Below are 18,312 nucleotides of genomic sequence, written 5' to 3' on the forward strand. Positions count from 1 at the left end.
ATTATAAAGAAACTAATATGATTTTCAATATTAATGTTTTTATTGAAATACAGAGATAAAAGATGACATGAATTTATGAAGTTTCCATGGCAGCAGTCGAGTCTTCTGTATATTTTCCTTTGTCTTTACCTAAAGCAGCCAATCTGCCTTTACTTCGTCTGTCGATAATTTTTTTGCGATCTTTATCCATCTTTAGTTTTACAATAACGGTCTGCGAGAAAAAATAAATTCGTGTATGACAACAGTCACCGTATCTCGTAGAGATTTCTGCATTACATCGAACGTGTCAGTGCCAATTTGTCTGCAGCAAAAAGACTAAGCAAGACAAACTCACAGATACAAAGGAGAACCCTAAGCACCGTTTTGTTTATCTAGCCTATCGTCTCGTTCTACGTGAATGGTTTAATTCATCATCGATCGAAGCAGTAGTTATAAGTATAAGAAGTTATATGTACATACATGTACTTATAATCAAATATATTAAGCTAAAAGTAGTTGTTTACCTTGGATGGATCGATACCGACGTACACACTGGCAGTATTAATCTTTTCGCGCTGTATTCTTTCTATATATATGACGAATTTTTTCCTGTAGACTTGCACAACTTTGCCTACCTGTTGACCTTTATAGTGGCCACGAACAACCTTTAAACAAAAAGAAAAGAAGAAAAGAGAAATATATTTGATAGGATAGAATCAGAATAAAATAGTAGAAAACCGTATTAACAGTTATCATTCAAGCGAGCGAGCATACCTGCACTTCGTCATCTTTGCGAATCGGCATAGAGCGTACATTGTACTTTTGTCGTAATTCTTTGGAAAGTGGAGCTGACATAAGCCTTCTACGAATGTGAGAAGGTGCTGTGAAGTGCCTTTTCCTATTTTTTCTGCGCGAAGAGGTAACCAGTCGATTGAACTTCATTGTTGCTGGTTTCCTGTACAGACAAAGAAATTGCTCACTGTAGTTTATTAGTAACACTAGAATTATACTAGTAAACGTCAAAGGAATCACATGGGTTTTTTTCGATAAAAACAACAGTACGAATTAGATAACCACTACTCTGTTGGAAATATTGTTATTATCCGCGTTTTAATATCAAAAGAATACATTGAGCCGCAAACGAGAAAGTAATTGATACGATTCGATAGAAAATATGACGTTAAAACCGATTGTTTAAGTTCGATTGGAATCGATTTAGATTTCAGCGAACTTACGTTAACCGTTTAACACCACGGTCACAACCGGAAGAACATTCGACGACGAGACGAGTCTCTACCTCTACAAGCGCCGGAAAACTATATACATGCATACATACGTATCTATGAATTGTACTCTACGGTCTTGCGATAGGATAATTCGATGCATCGTTTCGATTGGTTGGTTATGCACACGGTTGATACAATTCGCATTGCGATTGGTCAAGAAAAAGTCAACAAGTCAAAACATATATATATATTATATACTTCCATAGGTTAAATAATAAATTGTTGAACACTTAAATATAGACGAAAAAATTGCCTTGTTGGTTTTTCTTTTAGGAGGGTCATTTTAGGATGTCGTAACACATAAACACAAATAAATATTACAGTTTCCTTTCTGGTTTTCCCTAGACTGTCCTAGTTTTTTTAGTGTTCTGCCGAAAACAGGAAATTTCCATTGAGAAAAACTTATCGCTTGCCTTGACACAACACGAAACGACGTAATGCATGTCCGAAGCTTGTGTCATTCGCTGTGAACGGTGGACAACTGTGTCGTTTTAAAGTTACGGTGTTACCGTTTCCAAAGCCTTGCAAAAATATCGCAACTATGGGGCTACTAATTTCACGGAAGTATTCGACGCATCGTAAAAATCGAGTAAGTATACGCGCAGTTTACCTCTATGTATCACGGTAAGTACCTATGTACATACGTACGTACGTATGTAGTTGCAACGAGAAAAGCTTTTTGTTTACACGTTATGCGGTATCGGAAGAGACACGTAACGTTGAACGTTGTTAATCGTTTGCGATATTTTCGTTGAGATTTCTTTCGATTCGAGTAAACGCGCTTCGACGAACCTTTCACTTATTCATGTTGTTATTGGTCAATTGTTGTTCATTTGCCACACGTCCGACTTTTCATTTCTATGTTCTCGACCATTCGTTTTTCTTTTTCTTCCTCCTCTTTTCCTGGTAAATGTCGTACAGTTCCGAATCGTAATAGTATTGTAATTCGATTAAAAAAATCGGGCAAAACTACGGGGAATCGCATCGATTTGGGAATTCAAGCGAATTCTCTAAGCGAACACGATCACAAGGTACTTAGTCTTACAGACAGAAAAATGCTTTACAGTAGGAAGAAGAGAACAGAAAATATAAAGAATGACCGATGCGACGATGGCTGGACAACCATAGCGTTTTAGAAGGCGGCAAATACGAATAATTTTGACGCTTCGATCGCTTTGGGTCACTCGGTTTATTCGAGCCAGAAAAAACGATTCGTTTCCATCTACGGGACGAACAGGGAAACATCGTATTTGTTGTCCGCTTCTGAAGCGCATATGCAAACGCGAACACTTTTGCATATTCATTCGATACAATACGTACTTATATAAAGGTACGTACGTACGTACGTACGTATGCAACGTTTCGTTTATGTTGTAGGTCGGTAGAAGAGCGTGCAGATTGATTTCCTAGGGGAGAAGTCGTTCTGTAAAATTAGCTTTCAAGAAAATCTTTCTTACGAAAAATATTCTAACGGTATTGTAACCTCATGCGTCGAAGTAGAAGTTAACGAAAAAAGAAAACAGGAAAAAAAAGAGCAAAAAAAGCAACAGAAAACAAAATAGCAGGAAAGTAACCAAAAGGGAAGGGATATTGGCGCCTCTTGTGAAAATCGTATCGCAGAAACGAAAATCTCGATAGCCAAGCAATGGATTCGACAAGACCGGAAGACAGATCACTCGGCAGTGGATTATCTTTACCGCAATGGATGAAGGGAAGGATCGATAATAGGTACCTTTTTTTCCATCTGTAATGGATTGTTCCAAACGAGTCGAGATACTACTACGTGCTTTACCGTTTTACGTTTACACTCCCAATAGAAAAAACTCGACGCAACAATCGCATTCCATAAAAGTTAGAAAAAGGTCGAACTTCTTTTCTTATTTTGTATATTCTCGAATGAGAGAACGAACGAGTAAAAAAGGGAGCGAGTGCGCGCGTTTTTATCGTATGTGTGTTTGAACGATCGGGAGAGAGAGAGAGAGAGAGAGAGAGAGAGAGAGAGAATATTTACTGGCGAAATTTGGGCATCGTGACTAAAGAGCCAGTTGCGCGGGCCACTGCTGATCGCTATTCTTAGATGTGACAGACGCAACTGTGTTCGCGCCTCCGAATGCGCCCTCGTGGTTCTGTATCGCGGCTCATACCGTTCACTTTGCTCTATGCTAGAAAATCGAGTTAGAATCGAGTAAGGTTTCTTTCTCTTTTTCTTTCTTGTCTGTTTGTTTGCCGATAGTACGGGACGCACGCGACGCACGCCACGTACACTATGCTGTAGCGTATTCGTGTCTAAAATCTATCGAATGAAACCGACGAATCCGAACATGACGTTTCCGCTGGTACGATTCGTGAACGATAGCCGCAGAGTTTAGCATGTCGTACTCTCGATTCTCGATTCTCGACTCTCGACTCTCGACTCACATTTTCACACGTATCCTTTACGCAACCAACCCTTTATAGCCCGATTTTTCTTTCGAATACTTTCTATCAGTCCTTCTCTGTTTCGCAGATTCGATTTCGATGACAGCACGTTCAGCCCGCCATCTCATGACGATAATTTCTTTTACATACGATATCCAAAAGCACAGAACGAATTGCCAGTTTCGCAAGAATTTCGACCGATCGATAAAGTGTTCGGTGAACAAAATATCGGCTCATCGGCGAGTAATGCGAAAGTTGAGCAACAGCTTGTTCCCGAGAGTAGACGCAGCAATCAGGAGATCGACTTCAGCAAGCATCCGTTACCGTGTCAACCGTTTGTACCGAATTCAGCAGTTCACAAAGGTATCGTAGTGTATATTCGTTGAGTCGCCGTCAATCGAAAAATCTGGATGTTCTTGCTGATTTTAGGGAACGAGATCAAGCAAAATTCAAAGGTATTGCCGATCGGAAAGGCGATAGCCAAGTCGCAAGGTGTAGACGATGGGTTTCACAGCGAACCAGCGCTTTGCGGGAAATCGATTGTTCTTGTAGCGAATCAGATAATGTCGAACAAATTCAACAAAACGTTCGCGGCCGAACAGGCCGAAAGTCAGCCGAAAAAGGGCAGCAAATCGTTGCCAGCCACCCCGTTGGCTTCGCCGGCAGGAAGTCCCGACAGTTCACCGAAACCACGTCGACGCACGCCCTCGAATCGATACTTTACAGGCCCTTTCTTCCCTGACCGAGAAAAATATCAAGGAGGTTGGATCCTGGCGAGTATATTGGGACAATCCAGAGAAATCGTTACCCCGAAGATCGACGAAGAAGACGAATCGAGCATCGACGCGTCATCCTCGTCGCCCCAACCACCCCCATCCAGACTTTTAAGCCGAAAGAAATCTATATCTTCTCAAAATCTTACGTATGTAGGAACCGACGAAAAGTCAACAGCCGAAAAATCGGCCATCTACTCGAACGTATTCCAAGCGAAGCCATCCGAATTGAGAGAAATGAATTTTTGGTCTCCGACGTCCATGTAAACGAACACGTTTTTTGCCGATGCTTCTCTTTCTCGCCTATACGATTCTATTAGAATGTTATTAGATCGACACGCGATCCAGCGAATCTATATGTATATCCGCCGTTTCAGTTTTTCTCTCTTATCTTTTCACTTGTTTCGACCCCGTCTTGTTGAAGCATCGCCGTGCACTTTTGCGACTCGTATCTCGGGACAAATCTATGCTTCCGTTTACATCTGTCGTAATTGATATTTTGCAATAACCTATTCTTTGTCTAAAGTGCTTTTAGTTTTTGCGTCGTCGCTCGCTAGACGTTTTCGATTGTTCATAGACATTGTACAACACGCATATTACTTATAAACAAACGAAACGAAATGGTTGTGCGACGAAAACTCTTTTCGAACTTTCCAACGAGTGGGGCCAATCGCTTTCGTTTCGCATTACAAGTAGGCATCAACTATTCATCCCTTTCCCTCCCTTAATTGATTTTTTGATTTTAGTATTTAATTTTAAATGATACGATAGAAAAAAAAAAGAATAATGTATATCGCGTAGATCCCCATGGTATTTATTATTATTATCATTATTATTATTGCTACTACTACTACTATTACTATTATTACTAGCACTATTACTACTACTGCTACTACTACTACTACTACGACTACTACTACTACTGCTACCACCACTACTACACCTACTACTACTACTACTACTACTACTACTACTACTACTACTACTACTACTACTACTATTATTATTATTATTATTATTATTATTATTATTATTATTATTATTCGTTACGCTTGTACAGCACGAGTGATTATAAAATCCATAAAACAGCCTACTATTTGATAAGTCCATGCAAGTGGCATAATTTTGTTATGTTGTATCGATCGAGTGACCTTGTATTGCCGTTATCGTATCAGCAATGTAAGAAAAACAAAAACAAAAATGCGTATCGTGTAGGCCAAATATGGAAATCGTATGCCACGACCGTGTCAATGAATAGGTATATATACATATTACCGCGTTGGACGACATATCTGGACGTCAGTTTTGTATGGTGGAAAGAACAAATGTTACACATTGCCATGTCAGACTGTTTCGTCAAACTGTTGATAATAACAGCGTCTGAAACAGCGGTTACGAATCACAGGCAAACCTACAACAACCTCTGTACTGTATTAAATTTTCCAAAGAATGAATAAAATCAAGAGTTTCCCATGCGGGCAACATTCTTATCTTGTGTTTTTCTCAAACCAATTTCAGCCCCTGGTAACTTGGTAACAGCAGTAGTTGCAACAATTTAATTCTTTTTATAGCAACCATGTGAAATTGCCAACAAATTTGATTTCGCAACAACGTACGTGATCGATCATTTTTTAATTTACGCACGAAAGCAAGAAATGTCTCTCGTAGCTCGAAATAAAGGAAGATATATGTATGTAGGTGTGGCTGACGTGTGGTGGTTGACGGCACCTTATCGATGCCTAAGGGCTTCAATCAGAAAACGTAAAAGGCGGGATACCGGTTTGACGAAGTATCACGCGTTCCTGTGCCCCTTTGGCATGCTTATGAAATCACCAAGTTTTTGGCCGTGCTTGGTTTGCTACACTTTGCCAATGTCGATTACGTAACTCGTGCAAACGACTACGACGCGACGAAACATTCCAATTCCCATTCCAGATGCCGGTCCCGTTCTTTTTCTTTCTATTTTCTTTTTCACTTTCCTTTTTGGTTTATATACCTCGTGTGTATTATGCCTGCAACTCCAACAGGAGTATATATATATATACATACATGTGTTTCTAAACAAGCTTGTTCCGAATGAAACTTGGTTGGAAATGCAAAACGCGCATGCCGTGGATGTCGAAAGGTAGAAAACTTTTGACAGGTTATCTATGTTAATAAATATACAATATACATATACGTATACGTATAGGTAACTTTCTACACAGTGTATGTATGTATCTGAAGAACAAGCCATCGTCTCCTGGCAACTCGAGATACTCTCGCATCGAGTAATATTGCGCATTTGTGTTTTTAGGTGTATTTTATATATGATATAGTATTTTATATATCCTTCCTGGCGATTCCACTTAATAATACCGTTTCGCGTAATCTAAGACGTCTCTCTCTCTCTCTCTCTCTCTCTCTCTCTCTCTCTCTCTCTTCGAAGATCGAAAAAAATCTGGTGTATTCCAATCACGTTTCACAGTTATGGGAGAGAAAAATCGACATCCTCGAGGATAGAATGCAACACCGATTGCCCGAGTTTAGCAATTCGGTATCAAATGCTGTTCAACTGGACGAACGTAACGTAATACATATCGGCTCGGCAGTATCGTTACGAACCTATGCGCCTACGTGTGTAGCCTTTGGTCAGGGGACACCCGATACCGCGTTTTCGGGCTCGAAAAAATATTTCAAGTCTTGCCGATGGATAGGTTTACTAACGCTCATGTATAAATAGTCTGACAGATTTGCCATAAGCATTCAATTCGTTCGACGTTTTGCTTCTGTACGGTACAAGGAGAATCCGCATCAACCTCTCATCATGTTTAGGGTAAGTACGAGTGATGGTTTTTCGAAGCGAAGGGAAGCGAAACGAAACGAAACGAAAGTATTGATTTTCTTTCGGATTCTCCACGAACCGAAGAAACGTTGAAATGTAGTAGATTCTACTAGATTTTTGTTTGCAGTTCTTGGTGATCTGCGGTTGCTTGTTGGCGGTGGCGCAAGCTGGTGTGATCGGCGGGGGTTTGCTCGCAGCGACCGCGCCTGCTGCGCTCGCGTTGCAGCCGGCAGCTCTTCCTCTGTCCGCAGCTACGGTCGGGTTGCCAACCATCGCAACCTCCACCTCTAATGTGATCCGGGGTATCGGTAACTTAGGTGCCATATCAGCCTACTCGAAGAGCGTAGACACGCCATTCAGTAGCGTCAGGAAAGCGGACGTGCGCGTTAACAATCCAGGAATCGTGACGGCGACCGCTGTGCCCGCGCCAGTGCTCACGCTCGCAAATACTGCTCTCGCAGGTACCTGATCGCAGGGTGCCGTCAGTTTACTCTAAACTAGTTTACCCGCAACACAATCCATCCTAATTCTGGTTCTTTATTCGCAAAGACTACCTTTAGTATTTTCTTTGTTTGCGATATCTACGGAAAACGCGAATATTATCGTCAAACATAATCCTCGCGAAAAAATTCGGGCTTGGCGCTTGGCAAACGCTTGCTGACACGCTTCCTTTGTCTTTCCGCATCGGAATTTTCAGACCGGCTTCTTCTCGTTTCCTTTTGTCTTGTGCCTTTTCCCTTTTCCCTTTTCCCCTTTCCCTTTTCCCTTTTCCCACTCGATCCTTTGTTTCGCGCACCCTGACATTTTCCCAGTTAGTATCGTTCGACCCTCCCCATAACGCTTCGACACTCGATTTTCACTGCACCGCACACCGCGCAGTTAGACATCTACAATCTACGTACAACGTTATAGCGTGTGCAATTACGGCGAACTGATTAATGTTTTCATCTTTTCTCGATCCGCTTCTACCATGGCCATTTGAAACGATCTACGGTGTGACGGATTTAGCTCCAGTGACCACGGCTGCCCTTGCTGCGCCTACGCTCCTCGCGCCAGGACTGACAACCGCAGTCGCAGCCGGACCAGCCTTAGGACTGAATTCTCTTGGACTGAACGGCTTGGTATTGAACGGCTTGGGAGCGGTTAAGGTTCTTTAAAAACTACATGCAAACAGCCACTCGCAGCATCGAAGAGAGGCTCGGTTCGGCGTAGATCCGAGCCTTCGTCGACGCTGTCAACCGTGCCCCTAATTCGCGGTAACGACCAATCGTTGCCACCACGCAAACAAGCTACATGTCACAGAATGTAATAACTGATTAACGAATAAACCGTAAAACCCTTACGACTACGGTTTCACTTTGTTCCGTCTTGAAATCGTGTTACTCGCGAGAACCATGGTTGCAGAGGATAACCGAGGGAAGGAATAAATAGTCCGTATCCACGTTTCACGTATAGTACTATATTTAATGCATAGACACAGCGATCAATTGACATCCGCGTACAGAATCATCCAAGATTGCACGGTCGAATCCGAGAATCGACGGCCGATTACCAGGAATAGGACACGCCGATGGGACTGGAGTAAGCCATGTGCGAAACGGCAACCGCCGGAGAGTAGGCGACACCGAGGAGCTGACTCGGATGCGCAGCGGCCAGGGGTGCAGCCAGGGGTGCAGCCAAAGGTGCTGCGTGGGCTGTAGCGTAGGCGAGTGGAGCAGCGTGCGCATAGATTGCCGGGTTCGTCACGCGAATGTCGGATCTGCTACTGCTAGAGAACGGGGTGGCGATCGTTTTCGATTGAGTCGCGATCTGCGCCAAATTTCCTGTGCTGCGGAGGATGTTGTCCGACGTTGATGTCAATGCTGCGGTAGTCAAAGTGTATTGACCAGCGGCAGCCGTACCCAAGTATCCGGCATCGCTCATTGCCAGAGCACAGGCGAGTATTACGATCTGAAAACGACGACATGCCTATATTGTATTACATTTCGCTCGAACCCGTTCTTCTGCACGTCCTGCTCCTGCGAATGCGAGCATACGAGTAGACGAGTAGGCGTATTATACATTATGTATCATGTAATTATTATACGTTATTAGTATTATTATATGAATGTATATGTAGCAATACTAACCTTGGAGAACATTGCGAGTTTGATATTAGAAACGGTGACCGACCAGGATTCTTCGATAGTGCTTGGAAGCGAATGCGTGTCGATCGTTTCACAGCCAAAATCTTATATAGTGCAAACGATCGGGCTGGAAGTGGGGTACAAGGGCGTGTTTCGTACCGGTGACGAAAAACTTTCGCCGTAAGAATACGCGTAATCTTGAACCGTGTAAATCGTTCTACCACGCCCGATCCTTCTTCTTTTTTCAACAAAATCGTCGAGTTATCCCCTCGATGACCTTGGACCAGAAAGTCAAATCCGTCGACTGGTTATACAGCGACAAAAAACGACCGTGATCCGTTTACTTTGTCCTTTCACCCTCTGGCCGAATTTTTCATTGGAACGCCGCGCCGATGCAAACGATAACGTGCAAGTACCATTCGACTACATCGCCATTTCTGCTTTCAAAATGTCCTGCCCATTTCCTATGTAACACGTATTTTATTTTTTCCAATTTTGTAGTTGCAAACTCTAGCTGTAGAAAATGGAAGACTCGGAAAAATTCGAACAAATACAGATTTTATATCGAAGTTTAAAAGCGACCATCCTGAACATTAATTTAATAATGAGATATTCTCATCAATACTATCTTACACTTTTTTCATATACGTAGCTACAGTTATTATTACTTAAAAACATTTTTCTTCCATGAATAAATATTTTTTCCACTTCCGCACCATAGGATTTTTACTAGATCACTTTAAAAACATATTTGAACCACTTTTAAATAATTTTACACTACAACATTCTAGTTTATTCGAAGAAAATAAACTGCGTATCATTACAGTTAATAATTATACTTCATTTATATTAATTAGAGATTTTGTATATAAGATTTATATGTTGGTTACATATTTCACATAAAACAATTAAGCTGCCCGTTCTAATCCTGGTTAAAAAAATAATGCGCGTTCGGTTTTATGCTAAAAGCTGCTCGGTTCTGTTCCATGCTAAAAGCGGCTCGTTTCTGTTCCATGCTAAAAGCTGCTCGGTTCTGTTCCCTGCTAGAAGCTGCTTGGTTCTGTTCCCTGCTATAAGCTGCTCGGTTCTGTTCCATGCTAAAAGCTGCTCGGTTCTGTGCCATGCTAAAAACGGCAATGTCACGAAGGTGGAAACGCCGAAACTCCGGGCGTGAGCACTCTGGTATCCTCTCTCATACTTAGTGTACCATAGACATATGGCATACCGATGGATACGACCAGAGAGGATATCTCTGATACGACGATACGAAATACGATTTGTAATTTTTTATCTTTCAATTCAAGCGTATGAAAACTTGAATCAAAGGGAAATCTTGCTGTTCATTCTGAAAGAAATATCGAAGAATTAATAGAATTAGCCAAGTCGACTGCAATCATCGAAATATGTATCAGCAATTTCAACATATACGGGATCCTGAGAAGCAACTGGAATTGCGCGCATTTATTCAAGATTCGAACGTAGAAGAGGTAACGATACTGGGTACAATAAGTACGCAGATTAGTTTACGATTAATTTACGAATATTTGGACTGAAACTATCGTTTGAACAGCTCACGAAAATAATACACAACAGCGTTTGTAAGACAGATGCACCGAAAATTTTCGATGATATATTACAAGCGTTTCCTGACTCTGAAGTCTGTCGTTCAAAGCGGCTCAAATTGATCGAGAACACGTTACAAATTTTAGAAAAAACCAAAATACCTACCGTACATGCGGATACGATCGTCAATCGAATAATTTTCGATCTTCCAAAGCACTCGAAGCACAATATTGTTAAACTTGTCGATTTTTGTATAATCGGCATTCGCGACGACAATAGTAAGAATAACGAACTATTATGGTAAATTAATAACCACCGTGTCTAATATAACTCTACTCACGTTTCAAAATGTCATGCTCATTTTACCATGTTCTCTTATCAGTTGGAAAGACTTGTTACCTGCACTGCTCGAAGCGTTGGAAAATGAAAAGCAGATTCTTCACATGGATACAGAAGTCTCTGGGAACCAGTATAAATCGTTGATCGTTAAAGCAATATGTAATTATCAATGGAATACCAACCACCTACCATTGTTAGCTAAAATGTTTGGGTAAACGATTTTTGATCAGAACACAGTTGCACGTTCTAAAACCAATTATGCTATATTATATAATATTTGTTCAAAGGGAAATGGCTTTGGATAAACAAGATCGTCAAATAGTTGTCGGAGCATTGTGTCGTGCTTTGCCCGATCTATCGCTGAATCAAGTGCCACCTTTCGTTTATCAAGCTTTAAAATTGTGTAAAGATCACGACGAGCGATACTTCTTTGATGCACTGAGTAAATATTTTGAGTCTTCTTATGCAAAAGCAATTTCTACAGACGATAAGGACAGTATGGAAAGCATTGGTATGTAATTCAATGATTTTGCAATACGGTATTTACAAAGTGCTACAACTTATTCTATTCTATGTTGGTCCGATTGTTCTGTATAGGCATTGTCGGCATTAAGGAACTTGCAGACGTTGAGAGCACCGTACTATACTACGTGTACCAAGCTGTGCAATTAAACCACGAAAGTCTGAAAGACTTTCTTCGTCATCTTAAGTGCGCTTGTTATGCATCAAAGTACATCTTACAACCATTTATGCTTGCCTTATTAACATCCGTGTCCAGTATATACACAGATCAGGTAATGAAAATTTCAGCAAATAAAAATATTCTTTACTTTACTTAAGAACTAGTAAGGTTTGTTCCATCCGTTGCATCCGGTAGGTTTTTGAAATACTGAAATTGGCTATCGTCAATGACAGCCTGGACAAAGAAAAAAGACAAAGTAGCGCCTGGCTGAGACAACTTTTGTCCTGTGATCTCGACGTAATTGATATTGTTCGACGAATCATAGACATCAGGTAAGGTATTAGAATTTCTTCTACATACAGCTTTCTATTTCTTACGTTTACAGCAACAAGGATCGTCGAATGGTATTGAAAGGTCTCATAGAACTAGCGTTCGTCTTAATGAGTACAAGTCAAAAGTTTAAACACAATGCGGCGGTCTTGTGGAATACAGGAACCGATATTATTCGAGAAATAATTAAAAAACGACACGAAACGGTGTCCACCGTATTACAGGAATTAATTGATAAAATAATAGCGGGTGGTACACCAATGGTACACTATACGGGTAACAAATTATTTATGTCGGACACAAATTGAGAGCCTATAAATAAACTGTTCTCTAATGGATTTCATGAAAAAGTATCTGCACCTTTTAGATTGCTTAAAGTATGCATGCCGTGAATTGTCGGTGATAATTCTCGATCATCAAATTTGGATCATGACACTCCTCGAACGGTTGTTGTTCCTGCCGGCTGTTGTAGCCGATCAAGTTTTGTTTGCTATTCTTCCATTGATGCATGTGTCGCCCAATATACGGGAAAATCTTCTTTTGACTTTGAGAAAAGCTCTTTATAGGAAAGGCATAGCCAAACGTCAAATGGCAGTTACAGGATTCCTTGAAATGTTGAAATATTCCAAGATGCATTCCTTGAGCAACTTTAGACTGAGTCAACGCTGCAACACTTCCATGTATGCTGTCAGCTCAAGTTCTACATCGACGTTAACTCAGGTATATTCGGTTGAAATCTCTAACAAACAAAATTTTAGCGCGCGATATTGACAATGTTGGTCTGGGTAATTTTTTGTAATTTTGTAGGTGACCGTAGAATACGGTACACAACGAGAGAAGTCAACCAGCGAACCTGACAAGACTTTATGTTACGAAATATTGGATATATTAAAGAAGAGCTTTACTTATGAGTTTGAAGTTCGATTGCACATGTACAAAGGTTCACAGGGTGCAGATTACCTGTTTACTTACTACATTGTACGTACGCGGAACATTCGAACGTTACCGAATATTATCATACATTTCAGGCTTTCACGATACCGCCGCGAGAAATCATGAAATAACGGAAGTCGTGCTGAATATGCTCGTTTCGCATGCGAATCTTTACCTCGAGAAGGACGATAATGTCTTACCACCTATCAAATTTGAACTGTGCATCGACGTTCAGGGAACGGAAATTGTTTTAAAAGAACCTATAGGGGAATTGATATTTGCGATACAGAAAATATACGTTGGCATGTTATCGAGGAAATTGAATGCGTCCGATAAATGGCGCAACATATTAGAATCACTGTGCACACGTATGGCTGCCACTGACTTGGAACATTTCAATTTGGTAATGTAATAAACGAAACTATTGCTTCTGTACACGGTATTGCTTATGTTCGTTTATCTGTGGTCATTCTAGGAGCAGGGTATAGATCTTTCCGAGGTCTCTTCAAAGTCCCAGATCAAGTTGCAATACCTCAACATGGCAATTGTGATTTACGAAGCTTTAATAGCATTTCGAATAGGACAATGGTTTTTGGAAGGGAGTTCAGAAATTTCTGATAGCATTGAGAATTTATTCAAGGGATATACGCGGTCGATAGACTTGGTCAAAACGGTATTATATATAGATACGTATTTACAAGTTTACATACCTTGTATGTACGCAAAGGTTACCCTTTTTATTTTTGCGCCTCTTCGTTAGTTGTTCGAAGCTACAGAATAAACACTTTCAGCAGCAATCCAAAAAAATGAAGAGACCAGATGGCGGTAAAGCTAAGAAAAATAAGGATACAAGCCACACGACCAAAAAACCTGTTAAATCGAATAATGTTAAAGCTCCAACCACTATTATGGACTTGGATACAATACATCAATGTCTGTCCCTATTATACTCGTAAGTGTAGATACGTACTCTTATTATGACAAAGTTTCGATTTTATACAGACCCATCTACGTATGATTGATACAGAAACAAGCGATCTTCTTCGGCTCAAACCCAACTTGTTGAACTTTGTGAAAATCGTAACTTTTGTTGTTACATACTCCAAACATGCGAACAACTTTTACAAACGACAAAGTCGCTAATCACCGATACCATTCGAGTGCCATCGAACTCGTACGTAGACGTCTATATCGGGATCGGAGGGTAAGTAAAAGAGAGGGGAAAAATCCATGTGTCTCGACATTTGTTAACCGGAGAAAGGTGATTCACGCCCATTACATACCACATGTATTTCGTGTTCAGGTTACTTTACGAATACTTTTTCTTAAGTTTGACCAATGTGGTTGAACACGATGAACAGATGACAATACTAGCCCTGCAATGTTTCAAGGAGATTTGTCATTGTATGTGTACGACATTTTCATCGGAGCTGCCTCGATTTCTCAATACAATACGTAGGTGATTTTGTATTACTACTTGTGCGTTTAATAATTCCAATATACATATGTCTATATCTCGTTACGTGACAAAAGTTCCGTTCGATTTCCTTGAATATGTGCGTTTGTTTTCTGCTAAAGTACAATCAAAGAGTAACTTCGCATCAGGGGATATTAATTTTCAACTGCAGGAAGTGATTCTCTCGTTAAACGATTATTTCGTGGAATTGGTTGACCAAGAAACAGATAGTGACATAAAGAAGAAAGTACCGATTCTATTGTTACAAATTATGGAACAGTTTGCGTACAAAATTAATTTTACTCGATTCAACGACGAAAAGGTAGGTGGTACATACATACATAGATTGTATCGATCAATTGCGTATAATTAATTCGATAACGAATATTCATTTTTCTGCTTTCAATATGCTTTTTAATATTGTATTATAATTGATGTATACAACAGGTATTCGAACGCGTTAAAAAGGTGGTGCAAACAAAAGAGCTCGAAGCGTCTGTCGTTGCTATTGCTGTTCAGTTTCTGTTACGCTTGGAAGAATATACGCAAGAGTATGGAGGGACATTGAACGAAATCTGTCTGAAACTATGTGAAAAAGTTGGCACTATCGATGGTGTAAGCAATCCTGCGACTCTTTTTAATGTATCCTTACTCCTCACAATGATTTGCCAATTGGTTCTCTTTTCTTTTCCTCTCGATACTTTTGACACTGATCTTTGCTTTGATAAACGCAGAATCAGCTGACATCGAACGAACAATACAAAATTATTCGCGAAGAGACATTCGAGCTGATTTGCAACATATTAAACGATTGCATAAAAGAAAAATTGAATAACGCTTCCTGGTTGCTGTCGCACTTGAAAGCAGAAGATATCGTAGTCCGAGCATCTGGAACAATCGACGAAATCTGTATGTAGCGATCCGAAATCTATAATTAATAGCTTCGATATTCTGCTGGTGTTTTGTACTTAATGGAAATATCTCGATGACGATATCAAAACAGATAATAACAGTTTAAGAGAAAAGGAACGAAAATTGTGTAAACAACTGTCCTACCTCACGCAAGTACTTCACACATTGGCGAACACGTCGATAGAACCAGGTCCATGTACCGATATCACGTTCAAAAATTTACAATATTTGTACCATCTGCTGGGGAATCTTACAAAATATTTTTACGCTAAATCAACCGGACAGAACGCAGCATTCCAAACAGTCAAGTACGTAGCGAATACGCGTATCACGGTACATATACTATTATTGTTGTTGTAGTTGTTGTTATGATATTTATGTATATACTATGAAATCGACGATTCGCTGTTGTGTACAACTCTAGTACGATTCAATGTGTATTGCAGATTCATTCAAGTGATACAATTAGCCGGAAAACCATTAAAATCTGCCTTTTACAATCTGGTGACATACCTCGAGGTAATCAAACTTATTCTCAGCGTTAGACATATATCTATATTTCACAACGAAGAATTGAGACGCTCTGTTATTCGAGATATTCTATCGTAGGAAAATCAGAACAAATTAGATTCCAAGGCTGACTCTCAAGCGCGGAGGAACAAAATTTTACGCGAAACAAAAGTAATACCACGCGTGGTTTATGAAATTGAGCAATTCAACAAAGAAGTACTGTTACTTGGCAAAAGAACGGGCGTGAGTACTATTACAGATGCACAGCGATACAGAATATTTATCATTTATTTAATTCCATAGGAGGGTCCATACGAAATTGAAATTGAAATTGCATCTTTGTATGTATGTTTGTAACAGATACCTTTGGAGAAGTACATGAAACACAGCGTCACGCGAGATTTTCGAATTAAGAATCTACAACTAGTTGAAGGTCTTGAGAAGATGGACGTGAGCCTGGTAATAATATCGATCGAAAAATCAAGTACACAAATGTCGTAGATATTTTCCGAGATTATTGTCTCTGCGAATAGCATAGAATCACGCTTTTTATGCTCCGATCGATTCTGCTAATGCCTCTTCTATTGTTGGTAGCTTTCATTGTCAAACTCGGAAGATACAGACAGCGAAATCCGCAATTCCAGTATGAATGAGTCGACGACGAGCACCACCGATGATGCGACGCCTTCGAAGAAACGATCGAGAATCGAAGATTAAAGCAGCGTGCGCTTCTCAATGAATTACGTTTAATTGTCATTTCTCGAGATTTGTATTTTTCAGATAAACACTTTGCACAGATAATCTGTTCGTTTCTGCCATTTCTCTGGTAAACTTGCACACTCGTACACTTGGAACTGGTTTTCTATGCCACAAAGTCCAATGGTCTATTGAATCCTCCTTTTCTGTTCATGTATTGCCTATACTTTCTTTTTAAAATAACGTGCACGGCACCGACGTCATTGCCTTCAACCTTTTTACCCTTGGTAGTATCGAAGCCACAGAAACCCATTATTCTCATCATTTCCTGTTCCTCGGGTGTTTTCCCTTGAAGATCAGCCTCTGTAGAACACGAACCTCGTTAATAAAAATCGTTTGGCTTGCGATCATGCACGACATTATTTTCTTTAACTTGCAACAGCTATACCCGTGATAACAGGACGTTCCGCGGTGTTGGCTTTTTGTTTAGGTTTGGGTCTATCTCTTTCTCTAGATCTCGACCTACTATACGAACGTCTATGCCTCTCCCGATCACGATCACGTTCTCTTTCTCTGTCCCTCGACTTGGCCCTATCTCGTTCTACGGATCTATAATAAGTTTTAGTTTGAGACAAACACTTTTTTATACGTCGCAGCAACCTATCAGATCTAATCAAAGTAGAAACAAATACCTTCTTCTTCTCTCACGGGAACGTCTTCTCCTACGATCTCTGTCGCGTTCCCTTTCACGATCCCGATCTCGCGATCGATCTCTCCTTCTTGCCGGCGAAGGTGTACGACTACGTCCCATTCTATATATGAAACTCTCGATACTCGGGTCAACCAAACTACTCTACTACTTGTTACTATCGAATTAGAAAAGTCGTTTCATTGACGCACGTTTCGCCGTGTACCTCCGGTATCTGATCCTAAATAATACTTGGTCAAAACTATCTCGAAACATGCCTGAAAATCATAATGCACATTTTACAAGGTATATAGGTTATGTTTACGTGTGATTTCTGATTGCTTTACCATCTACATACATATATAGATATATAGTTAAGCATCTATATAAATACTTGCCGCATCCGATTTATGAAATTCGAGTAGTTGAAGTTTTCTGCATAAATCACCTATGCTGCAATAAATAACCGTAGACATGTAACACTAACAAATGGAATTGAGTTTTACAAAAGAGCGAAACCTAAGTACCTATGTACATCTTTGAAATTCCGATATTGTTATGCACGCTTTTGTGTATTTGTATACATTGTACAGTGTTACTCCCACTTCCCCAACCACAACCACAAGACGATGGTGTGATCTAGCAGTAACTCGAGGTACTAATCGTCTAGAGATTTCGATATTTTGCCATGAGCAGCGCCACCGGTTATCGGTGTTCACTCATCTGTCGGTAACGCTCATCTACCATTCAGCGTTTTGCCACGCGGATGGCGTCACCTGTCTAAAACTGGCCGCTTC

At 40.3% G+C, this 18,312-nt stretch overlaps 6 protein-coding genes across 10 annotated transcripts; 3 read left to right on the forward strand and 3 right to left on the reverse strand.

Moving 5' to 3' along the window:
• Positions 1 to 18: 18 nt before the first annotated feature.
• Rpl26 (ribosomal protein L26) lies at positions 19 to 1,312 on the reverse strand. Its single transcript, XM_076795528.1, has 4 exons — positions 1,215 to 1,312; positions 754 to 934; positions 504 to 644; positions 19 to 211 (listed from the first exon to the last, which is right to left on the reverse strand). Exons 1-4 carry the CDS (start codon positions 1,307 to 1,309, stop codon positions 74 to 76), a joined length of 555 nt encoding a protein of 184 aa, XP_076651643.1. The 5' UTR covers positions 1,310 to 1,312; the 3' UTR covers positions 19 to 73.
• A 342-nt stretch (positions 1,313 to 1,654) lies between these two features.
• LOC143358397 (uncharacterized) lies at positions 1,655 to 5,946 on the forward strand. Of its 2 annotated transcripts, XM_076795515.1 has the most exons (4): positions 1,655 to 1,854; positions 2,643 to 2,993; positions 3,772 to 4,046; positions 4,113 to 5,946. In XM_076795515.1, the coding sequence occupies exons 2-4, from the start codon at positions 2,911 to 2,913 to the stop codon at positions 4,721 to 4,723; spliced, it is 969 nt and encodes a 322-aa protein (XP_076651630.1). In that variant the 5' UTR covers positions 1,655 to 1,854; positions 2,643 to 2,910; the 3' UTR covers positions 4,724 to 5,946. The 2 variants fall into 2 exon arrangements, with proteins under 2 accessions (XP_076651630.1, XP_076651631.1); XM_076795516.1 differs by lacking the exons at positions 1,655 to 1,854; positions 2,643 to 2,993 and adding an exon at positions 3,272 to 3,450.
• Positions 5,947 to 6,905: 959 nt separating this feature from the next.
• Cpf2 (cuticular protein CPF2) lies at positions 6,906 to 8,618 on the forward strand. Of its 2 annotated transcripts, none has more exons than XM_076794121.1 (3): positions 6,906 to 7,271; positions 7,408 to 7,741; positions 8,289 to 8,618. In XM_076794121.1, the coding sequence occupies exons 1-3, from the start codon at positions 7,263 to 7,265 to the stop codon at positions 8,435 to 8,437; spliced, it is 492 nt and encodes a 163-aa protein (XP_076650236.1). In that variant the 5' UTR covers positions 6,906 to 7,262; the 3' UTR covers positions 8,438 to 8,618. The 2 variants fall into 2 exon arrangements, with proteins under 2 accessions (XP_076650236.1, XP_076650237.1); XM_076794122.1 differs by having other exon boundaries at positions 6,908 to 7,271; positions 7,408 to 7,582.
• Positions 8,619 to 8,725: 107 nt separating this feature from the next.
• On the reverse strand, positions 8,726 to 9,873 carry Cpf1 (cuticular protein CPF1). The gene is made up of 2 exons (XM_076794293.1): positions 9,410 to 9,873; positions 8,726 to 9,230 (listed from the first exon to the last, which is right to left on the reverse strand). The coding sequence occupies exons 1-2, from the start codon at positions 9,419 to 9,421 to the stop codon at positions 8,829 to 8,831; spliced, it is 414 nt and encodes a 137-aa protein (XP_076650408.1). The 5' UTR covers positions 9,422 to 9,873; the 3' UTR covers positions 8,726 to 8,828.
• Positions 9,874 to 10,352: 479 nt separating this feature from the next.
• On the forward strand, positions 10,353 to 16,932 carry Fanci (Fanconi anemia complementation group I). Of its 3 annotated transcripts, none has more exons than XM_076795493.1 (22): positions 10,362 to 10,893; positions 10,977 to 11,269; positions 11,352 to 11,519; positions 11,596 to 11,819; positions 11,906 to 12,102; positions 12,186 to 12,322; positions 12,376 to 12,596; positions 12,688 to 13,040; positions 13,128 to 13,269; positions 13,349 to 13,656; positions 13,729 to 13,926; positions 14,045 to 14,205; positions 14,281 to 14,457; positions 14,557 to 14,708; positions 14,832 to 15,031; positions 15,157 to 15,324; positions 15,444 to 15,618; positions 15,713 to 15,929; positions 16,068 to 16,140; positions 16,231 to 16,374; positions 16,492 to 16,590; positions 16,726 to 16,932. In XM_076795493.1, exons 1-22 carry the CDS (start codon positions 10,810 to 10,812, stop codon positions 16,846 to 16,848), a joined length of 4,014 nt encoding a protein of 1,337 aa, XP_076651608.1. In that variant the 5' UTR covers positions 10,362 to 10,809; the 3' UTR covers positions 16,849 to 16,932. The 3 variants fall into 3 exon arrangements, with proteins under 3 accessions (XP_076651609.1, XP_076651608.1, XP_076651610.1); XM_076795495.1 differs by having other exon boundaries at positions 10,363 to 10,893; positions 13,128 to 13,260; positions 14,048 to 14,205; XM_076795494.1 differs by lacking the exons at positions 16,068 to 16,140; positions 16,231 to 16,374; positions 16,492 to 16,590; positions 16,726 to 16,932 and having other exon boundaries at positions 10,353 to 10,893; positions 15,729 to 15,869.
• Positions 16,861 to 18,050, reverse strand: Ytr (U4/U6.U5 small nuclear ribonucleoprotein 27 kDa protein yantar). Its single transcript, XM_076795530.1, has 4 exons — positions 17,914 to 18,050; positions 17,520 to 17,793; positions 17,276 to 17,436; positions 16,861 to 17,190 (listed from the first exon to the last, which is right to left on the reverse strand). Exons 2-4 carry the CDS (start codon positions 17,636 to 17,638, stop codon positions 16,994 to 16,996), a joined length of 477 nt encoding a protein of 158 aa, XP_076651645.1. The 5' UTR covers positions 17,639 to 17,793; positions 17,914 to 18,050; the 3' UTR covers positions 16,861 to 16,993.
• Between the last annotated feature and the right edge of the window lie 262 nt (positions 18,051 to 18,312).

Source organism: Halictus rubicundus, chromosome 10 (genome assembly GCF_050948215.1).
Source record: "Halictus rubicundus isolate RS-2024b chromosome 10, iyHalRubi1_principal, whole genome shotgun sequence".
Taxonomy (NCBI): Eukaryota; Metazoa; Arthropoda; class Insecta; order Hymenoptera; family Halictidae; genus Halictus; species Halictus rubicundus.

What these genes read in the sequence shown, in the direction of transcription:
- Rpl26 (XM_076795528.1), bottom strand. Translation starts at nt 1,309, where the DNA reads ATGCATGTATATAGTTTTCCGGCGCTTGTAGAGGTAGAGACTCGTCTC. An exon ending in CGTGGTGTTAAACGGTTAAC is followed by an intron (nt 935 to 1,214) that starts GTAAGTTCGCTG and finishes TTGTCTGTACAG; the next exon opens with GAAACCAGCAACAATGAAGT. An exon ending in TCGGTATCGATCCATCCAAG is followed by an intron (nt 212 to 503) that starts GTAAACAACTAC and finishes TTTTTCTCGCAG; the next exon opens with ACCGTTATTGTAAAACTAAA.
- LOC143358397 (XM_076795515.1), top strand. Translation starts at nt 2,911, where the DNA reads ATGGATTCGACAAGACCGGAAGACAGATCACTCGGCAGTGGATTATCT. An exon ending in AAGGGAAGGATCGATAATAG is followed by an intron (nt 2,994 to 3,771) that starts GTACCTTTTTTT and finishes TCTGTTTCGCAG; the next exon opens with ATTCGATTTCGATGACAGCA. An exon ending in GAATTCAGCAGTTCACAAAG is followed by an intron (nt 4,047 to 4,112) that starts GTATCGTAGTGT and finishes TGCTGATTTTAG; the next exon opens with GGAACGAGATCAAGCAAAAT.
- Cpf2 (XM_076794121.1), top strand. An exon ending in CGCAAATACTGCTCTCGCAG is followed by an intron (nt 7,742 to 8,288) that starts GTACCTGATCGC and finishes TGACGGATTTAG; the next exon opens with CTCCAGTGACCACGGCTGCC.
- Fanci (XM_076795493.1), top strand. Translation starts at nt 10,810, where the DNA reads ATGTATCAGCAATTTCAACATATACGGGATCCTGAGAAGCAACTGGAA. An exon ending in AAGATTCGAACGTAGAAGAG is followed by an intron (nt 10,894 to 10,976) that starts GTAACGATACTG and finishes TCGTTTGAACAG; the next exon opens with CTCACGAAAATAATACACAA. An exon ending in CTCGATTCAACGACGAAAAG is followed by an intron (nt 15,032 to 15,156) that starts GTAGGTGGTACA and finishes TGTATACAACAG; the next exon opens with GTATTCGAACGCGTTAAAAA.
- Ytr (XM_076795530.1), bottom strand. Translation starts at nt 17,638, where the DNA reads ATGGGACGTAGTCGTACACCTTCGCCGGCAAGAAGGAGAGATCGATCG. An exon ending in TCCCGTGAGAGAAGAAGAAG is followed by an intron (nt 17,437 to 17,519) that starts GTATTTGTTTCT and finishes AACTTATTATAG; the next exon opens with ATCCGTAGAACGAGATAGGG. An exon ending in GGAACGTCCTGTTATCACGG is followed by an intron (nt 17,191 to 17,275) that starts GTATAGCTGTTG and finishes CGTGTTCTACAG; the next exon opens with AGGCTGATCTTCAAGGGAAA.